The sequence below is a fragment of the Pinus tabuliformis genome, chromosome 5_2, assembly GCF_031772625.1.
Source record: "Pinus tabuliformis cultivar Carrire ecotype Pingquan chromosome 5_2, CPIR1, whole genome shotgun sequence".
Taxonomy (NCBI): domain Eukaryota; kingdom Viridiplantae; phylum Streptophyta; class Pinopsida; order Pinales; family Pinaceae; genus Pinus; species Pinus tabuliformis.
This window is the reverse complement of record NC_142306.1, coordinates 964,343,937-964,352,218: the sequence shown is the minus strand read 5'-3', so window position 1 is coordinate 964,352,218 and position 8,282 is coordinate 964,343,937. Positions and strand designations below refer to the sequence as shown.

At 35.5% G+C, this 8,282-nt stretch overlaps 1 protein-coding gene across 1 annotated transcript; it reads right to left on the bottom strand.

Moving 5' to 3' along the window:
• Positions 1 to 2,505: 2,505 nt before the first annotated feature.
• On the bottom strand, positions 2,506 to 3,205 carry LOC149162503 (receptor-like serine/threonine-protein kinase At1g78530). Its single transcript, XM_089435194.1, has 2 exons — positions 3,073 to 3,205; positions 2,506 to 2,948 (listed from the first exon to the last, which is right to left on the bottom strand). Exons 1-2 carry the CDS (start codon positions 3,203 to 3,205, stop codon positions 2,506 to 2,508), a joined length of 576 nt encoding a protein of 191 aa, XP_089291320.1.
• Positions 3,206 to 8,282: the final 5,077 nt, after the last annotated feature.

Genomic DNA, 8,282 nt, shown 5'->3' with positions numbered 1-8,282 from the left:
AGTGAATCCAAATGGTTACATTTATCAAAGATAAGAGGTTATCTTTTTGGATTCTCCATGAATAATTGATAGAGGCTCGAGTCAATATCAAAATTAGGAATGAATTTAGGGTCATTGATACATTTTAACGTTATTTTTGTAGGTTAACAATACAACTCAATGAGAATCGAAAATGATTAGATTAGATGAGATCAATAGGTCACAATGCAATAAAATCAAAGAAGAAACTATCCTTGAGTGCATGCATGGTGATTAATTCTCATTGTTATATGCCATCTCCATTGGGCTTACTTTCCTCTTCCTCTCTAGTGAAACCATAGCCCTTCTTATGTTCTCTCCATAGCCACTTTGGACCTTTATATTACATTTTGAAATAATATTTACATATCTTGAGTACACCATGGAAGGCATTACCACATGGTACATAGAAAACATGTTTAGCACAATTAGATGCTTAACCACTCACTAGTTATGTGTTGGCCTCATGCTATACACTAGGAATTGGCATGAGACATTTACATGACTTACACATGGGTTCATTTGTTTAAGCTAATATGGTTCAACTTACATCATCATAAAGAATTATTTACAATCTATACATAATTTAATTGAATAGATCCAACAAGTCAAAAATGGAGTACAAAAATTGACATACTTATATAGCATTATCATCAAGGAGAAAATAACAACTCCTAAATATGATCATTCAAGGAATAAAAATATTGGAAAATACTAACTTATGAGTTTTATTACTTACTCAAGCACTCAATGGATGTATATTAGTGCTACTCCTTGCCTTCATAGGAGTTGTATGTTCAACATAGAAGCAACTACTATCTATACATCCCTTAAGATTCATATAAAGGAAACATTGCATCATTTACAAGAGGAATCATTGGAAGTATTCCAAGAAGAAATGAAACATATTCACAATATTTTCATTAATGAGATTAGCAATATAGGGAATTTCGTGCAAATTGAGAGCCAATTGTGTGAACATTTCTCATATAATATCAATTTCATATTTAGTTGTCACTCTATAATTTATTTTCGTAGAAATAGGGCAAATACCAATAATTATAGATGAACCATCATAATTAGATCAAAAAAAGGTGAGAATTTGTAGACAATGTTCATTAGTGTTGTAAATTTGTAAACAACCTACCAACAATAAGGTAAATGAAACATGTTATCTTTACTTTTTCCTAGTGTTAAAAAATATTAAGAATACAAATCCAATTAGACAAGATTGAAAGCTCCTTAAGTCTAGAGCAAGCACATTCTTATTAAGAATAAAACAAAAAATATTTATTGAATCAAGATACATATTTACAATGAATACACAATATTCTAATGTTTAATGAATCAAATGTCAATCCAAGAAAGTACTATTAAGTATTTCACTTGTGGAGATGTAAAGTATGATGATGACTGTCAATTGTAATATTACATATGTAAGAGTATGAGTAATGTTGGCATATAAGTTATGGGCCACTATAAAATTAGTAATAAAATTTTGAGAAAAGTCGTCCAGAATGAATTAGGCCCTTCCAATTTATCACCTTATAAGATTATAAAATTTCATAATTATATTAAATCTTTATAAAAACAAAAAAAAATGGAATAATATACCAATTCTATTTATAAAATAAGTTAATAAAAAACAAATCTTGAATCATTAAATCTACATAAATCCCAAAACTAATACATAATTTTTAGTTTATAATAAATTTTATTTAATAATAATTATTCTTAATGACTAAAAAACTAATAAAAAAATGTGATATAAAAAAGAGAAAAATGCACTTATTCAAACTATTCATAAAATTGTTCTCAACAAAATCTCTTTCCACTTAATATTATAAATTATGTTACTCTCAAACCACTAAAAAAATATCTTATTCAATAAGCATTGTTCTAAACTACTAAAAACTAACCTTATATCAATAATAATGACTACAAAAGTATCTAAGTTTATAAAAAGATTTTTTCAACTGAAAATATGTATATTTCCTTTTCCTATATTAAAGGAGAATAGCATAATTTTTTTTGAATAAAATGATTAACCAAATTATTATATTTTAATTAGAAATTTAAAAAATATAGTCATATTGATTAAAAAATACACATAAATACATGTATATTATTTTAAAATACAAAAATTATTTAGATTACATAATCCACTAGCTGAGCAAGTTTTTCAGTTTCGTATAAATATTATTTTAAAAAACAAAAATTATTTAGATTACATAATCCACTAGCTGAGTAAGTTTTTCAGTTTCGTATTTTTATAGAAAACTAATAACTAGAAATATTTGTAAAACTAAGTAAATCTAAAAACCTCCTTAAAAACTACCATAGTACTCTTCTAGCATATAATCCCATCTAAAATAAAAATGATAGAATCTAACCATTCCACTTAATCCACATTAAGTGGAATAATCTAATAAATCATTCCCCCCTCACGTAAATGTACTAATCTAATCATTTTCTTCGACAAATGTCCTAATCAGATTCTGAAATGCTTTGGTCGCTCACCTGTCCAAAGCGGTTCAACCCATTCTCTGAACTCTTGTGGATTTTGGCGACCAGCTGCTCCAGCGATGCCTCAACCTCTCGAAGCGTTGGTCGTTCATGGGGATCCCCTTTGGTACACAGCATACCTATATTCGCCAACCACACAGCAATTATATGCCCCATAATTTCACTTATATCATGTGATTCCTCTTCTTCATCGTCTTCTTCCTTTCTAATCTCTTGCACCAAATTCCCGTCAGTCACCTCCAACAATCTGTCGGGGAATGCATTGCCCACCCAACTCTGCAATGATTGCCCTTCTTCTGAGAAAACTGGATCTGTGGGCTTCTTTCCCGTCATCGTTTCCAACAACAAGATGCCATAGCTGTATACGTCCCCTTTCATGGACGGGCGCCCTCCTATACCATATTCTGCAATCAATTTATATATAAAACTTTTATTAACGACTCATATATATATATATATATATATATATATATATATATATATATGATATACAATATGGCTCAATCAATCAAGTGTATCAGTATTTACCTGGTGCAATGTAACCAATAGATCCTATTAGAAGACTGGAGGTGTCCCCTGAGGCTGCTGCAGTTGAATCGTCACGCGCTTGTGGCGAGATCATGAGGCATGAAATACCGAAATCTCCAACATGCACTGTCATCATCTCATCTGTTGGAAATAATAATCCCAACCACCACAATAAATAGCCCGACAACAGCCATACATGTTAGACACTTTTTGCAGCCATACATGTCAGACACTTTTGTAGGTTGCATCTCTACTTGAAGACATTTTTGTAGGTTGCGTCTCAGTGTGAAGATGGAAGGTATGAAGTCAGACGCGAACCATTCAAAAATCTAGCAAAGGCATTTAAAGAATTTATGTACTTAGGCAAATAGATATGGGCAAGCATTAATTCAACAACCTTGCCCACACTCCAGAAACACCCGCACGACTCTGATCACACTCAGTAACAACATCGAAATTAATTTCGCTCTGTCATGAATTAAATGTAAAAATTGTTTGTTGAGTTATATATGAATGTAAAAGTCATTTTGTAAGTTTTAGACTATGTAGAGATGTTAGATAGTAAGAAGTAAGAAAAGAGAGCAAGTCTCTATGGAGAAAATGGTGGAGCGATTTTTGGTGGGTGCGTGAAAACAATAGTTACTCTATTTTACTATGTGTTACTCCGTGTAAGTTTAAATCTCTCTAAAATTTTGTTTTATTTGGTAAATGATCCGTAGTCTCATGTCGATGTATTTTCATGTTTAAGAAATGAATACTAAGTTTTAGTGTGTTTCTCAAAACCTATCTTGTTATTTTTAACCGTGAGTATTCATTAAGTCTCTAGAACAGTTTCGAGGTGGACGAAATCCAAGTCTGGGAAATTAGCCTCGCGGTTCACGAAGGTAGCTCTGCGAAATCTACTTCGCGGTGCGTGAACGTAGTTTTGCGAAAGTAGCTTCGCGAAATTCATAACTCTCTACCTCTCCCATCCACAAAAACGAAAATTAAATTTGCCAAATATTTATAACATGGTATCATAGCAGGTTAAACTCTGTTAGTGTAAAAACAAGTGCTTTTAATAATAGTAAAAAATTGTTTTTGAGCACGCAATGTTTTTTATCATATTTACCAACAGGTATAAAGTCTGTTTTTACACTCAGAAATGGCAACATCAAGTAAAAGTTTGACTAATCCTCAAATACCTCAGTTTAATGGAAAAAATTATGATTATTGGGCTATTACAATGAAGGCCCTGTTTTCTTCTCAAGACATTTGGGATTTGGTGGAGAATGGTTTTCAAGAACCAGCAGATGTAGCAGCATACAATGCCTTATCTCAACAAGAAAGAGATGTGTTAAGGGACAACAGGAAGAAGGATTCAAAAGCCCTGTTTTATATTTTCCAAGCAGTTCATGAAAGTATTTTCCCAAGGGTTGCAGCAGCAACGAAGTCCAAGAAAGCATGGGACATCCTCCAGACAGCCTACCAAGGCATGGCAAAAGTCAAGACAACAAAGCTGCAAATGTTGAGGAGAGATTTTGAAACACTTTGTATGAAAGAGTCTAATAATATAGACTCGTTTTTTACACATGTAAGTGGGCTAGTTACTCAAATCAAGTCTCATGGTGAGACACTTGAGGAAAGAAGAATAGTTGAGAAAGTTTTGAGAAGTCTGCTAGCAAGGTTTGAGGCCATTGTTGTGGCCATAGAAGAGAGAAGGGATCTCTCATAGTTCACATTGGATGAGCTTAATGCATCACTAATTTCTCATGAACATAGACTAAATAGAGCAACAAGCTCCTTATTGGAGCATGCCTTCAAGACACAAGTATCATTTGGTCAAGGTCGAGGCAAAGGAAGATCATATGCTAGAGGAAGAGGAAGAAGCCCACATAGAGGTGGAAGAAGCAACCCTTCAAGCTCAAGTGGAAGAGGCATCAATCAAAATCCAAGTCAAGGCCCAAGCCAAAATCAAGCACAAGGTCAGAGGTATGATAAATCTCAAGTTCAATGTCATTACTGTAAGAAGTATGGTCATTATGCAAATAAATGTAGAAAGAAGTGATATGATATTAGTAACAAACCAAGTGTAAATTTCACAAGAGAAAATCAAAACCATGATAGCATGTTTGTAGCATGTAATGTAGCACAAGAAAAACAGAGTGATATATGGTATCTAGATTCAGGGTGTGGCAACCACATGTCAGGAAACGTAGAAATGTTTTCTAATCTAGATGAAAGTGTGAAATATGAAGTGACATTAGGCACTGATAGCAAAGTCTCTATCTTGGGAAAAGGAAGAGTTAATATCCTAACAAAGAAGGGGGAGAAGAAATACATCTCTGATGTTTACTTTGTCCCAGTCTGAAACATATCTCATGAGCGTTGGACAGGTTCAGATGATAGACAATAGAATGTTTCCCCTGAAAATAATATCATATTTGCAGAAAGAAGGTGCACAAGCACAACTCTCTATGAACTCACAAGAAAATGGAAGAAAAGGGGCAGTTGTCACACAAGTAAACTTTCAAGCAGAGGTAAAAGATGAAAAGTGGTTATGGCACTTGAGATTTGGACATCTCAACTTTGGAGGTTTGAATTTGTTTCATAGAAAAGGCATGGTGAAGGGTTTACCACTCATAAAAAAACCAGAAAACATATGTGAAGGATGTATCTTGGGCAAGCAACATAGAGAGACATTTCCAGTAGTAAATTCAGTGAGGGCAAAGGCACCTTTGGAGATTGTCCACTCAGATTTATGTGGACCAATGCAGATGCCATCAACTAGTGGCAGTCACTATGTACTGACCTTCATAGATGACTACACAAGGAAGACATGGGTCTTTCTCCTAAAACAGAAAAGTGAAGTGTTTGAGCGCTTTCGTCAATACAAGTCTCTTGTTGAAAAGCAAAGCAGACATTTCATAAAAGTCCTTAGGACAGACAGAGGTGGAGAATACATCTCAAATGACTTCCTTTGATTTTGCAAGGAACATGGAATTCATAAGAAATTTACAACAAGATATACACCACAGCAAAATGGTGTGGAAGAAAGGAAGAATAGGACCATTATGTAGATGGAAAAAAGTATGTTGAAGGCAAAGCATTTGCAAAATGACTATTGAGTTGAAGCTATCACTTGTGCAACATATATCTTGAATAGATGTCCAATCAAAAGTGTCAAGAACATTATTCCTATAGAGGCATGGAGTGGAAGAAAGCATAGTGTCACTCACATGAGAGTTTTTGGATGTGTGTCTTATGCACATGTCCTGGATGAGTTGAGAAAGAAGTTGGACAACAAGGGGGAGAAATGCATATTTGTTGGATACAGTGATGAATCCAAGGCATACAAACTCTACAATCCATTAACCAAGAAGGTCATAATCAGTAGGGATGTGTAGTTCATAGAAGAGGAAGCATATGATGGAAGTTTAGAAAAGACAATCAATGTCAAAGCATGCATACCACATGAGGACAGAGAGGAATTAACAACAAGTAATTCCTCAACAGTGACTCCCTCTACTCCTATTCAAGCGCAGCAAAGCAGCCACCAAGCAATGCCATCAACAAATAATAGGACAGTTTTGCGTAGCCAAGCAAGTGCTTCTCCAAGCACACTACGGAGCGCGACACCAAGTGACATATCAAGTTGTTGTAGCCAGCAACACCCCCCCTTATTCAATTAAGTATCAGCCACGATACTGGATGAATGGGGACCCTTAGTTAATTTTTAGGAAAAGCAAGAGTTTCTTTTTGAAGTCACAATCATACGCTTGAAAAAAGCCTCTTAGATATTTTAAAACCTTAAGGTCGCATTGCAAAAGATATGAAACACCTTCATTCCTCTTTTTATGCGCAAGATCCTCATGTTAATAATGACATCACGTCGGAAATTGGTAACGCTCATAAAGAAAACTTAAAAATCCACCGATCTGCGATAACACCGATCGCTAGATCGCATATCGCAGAAATGAGTCAGGCTAGATTTTGTGAATACCAAATTCCTGCGATCTGCAATATTGCGATCGCTGCGATGCCACATCCATGCGATTTGCGATGATGCGATTAGCAATCGCGTGACATGCGAGGTTACGTCAGCAAATCATAAATCACTTTGGTATGAATCCTTCGGGCGCGCCATTCAAAGAAAAAGCCACTTACTATAATCTGACCCAAAATCATGCGCTTTTAATGATAGTAAATGAATTAGTTGTCAGTTATTAAGTGGATTAAAGACACGTGCCTTGGTAGATATTTGCTTCACGTAAGGTGGCATATTTGATTTATCTCTTGCATTTAAAACTCTCCCATCACCTTTCTGTATCAGTCATTTCCATTTCACTCGTAATCTGCAGGAACAAAACGCGAAGGTGACTCAGACAGAAACGCAAGCGAAATGGGAAAGAAGAACAAAGCTCAAAGCTCCGAAGCAAGGGAGAAGACCAAGGAGATGGCACCCCTGTACACAGACACAGCCTGCAACAAAGACGCAGGGATATCAACATGGGACGGTATGTACAAGCCGCTAGAAGAAGAAAAGCCTAGAATAATGAAGGTGACTGCTGTCGCGGGCGCTCCACGCTCTTCTGAGTTGACCTTGGAGGACCTAGCATGTTCATTCCTCCACAGAATAGCTGCAAGACCCAAAATTCTACCATACACAGATATGATCAAATGGATATTGGATGATGCAGAATTGAAGGGCAGACAATTCAAAGTTCATGGACATGGGCTTGTAGGATCGTTTGCTGCGCAAGATTTGAAACTTATGTATCATCTTCCTGAACCGCAAGCAACCTATAATGCAGAATTCGTTAGGAAGTTCGCAGCGGAGAATCCAGATCTATCAGACACCACTAAAGAATGGTCTAGAAGAGATGAGCCGCTAAAAAAGGATAAAAACGGTATGTACAGCACTGGTTCCCTCACCTCTCCATATTGCTTTGCTGCGGCTATGCTCTGTAGGTTATTTGGGATGCCAGATATCAACAAGTTTTCATCTGAATGGCTACCATTAATTGATGTTGCCACTAACGCCGAAATCCTAGATTGGGCCAAAATCCTTTCTGATACTCTATACACGGCCGTTGTCAATTATCGGTCTAAGAGATCCTTTTCTCAAAGGGTCTATCCTCCTTTTTATCTGTCTGCCTATATTATGGATTCTGTTTGTCTTGTATCTAATTTTCCTGTTATGGGTTGGAAATGGACTACCCAAGACCCAT

What these genes read in the sequence shown, in the direction of transcription:
- LOC149162503 (XM_089435194.1), bottom strand. Translation starts at nt 3,205, where the DNA reads ATGACAGTGCATGTTGGAGATTTCGGTATTTCATGCCTCATGATCTCG. An exon ending in TATTGGTTACATTGCACCAG is followed by an intron (nt 2,949 to 3,072) that starts GTAAATACTGAT and finishes AATTGATTGCAG; the next exon opens with AATATGGTATAGGAGGGCGC.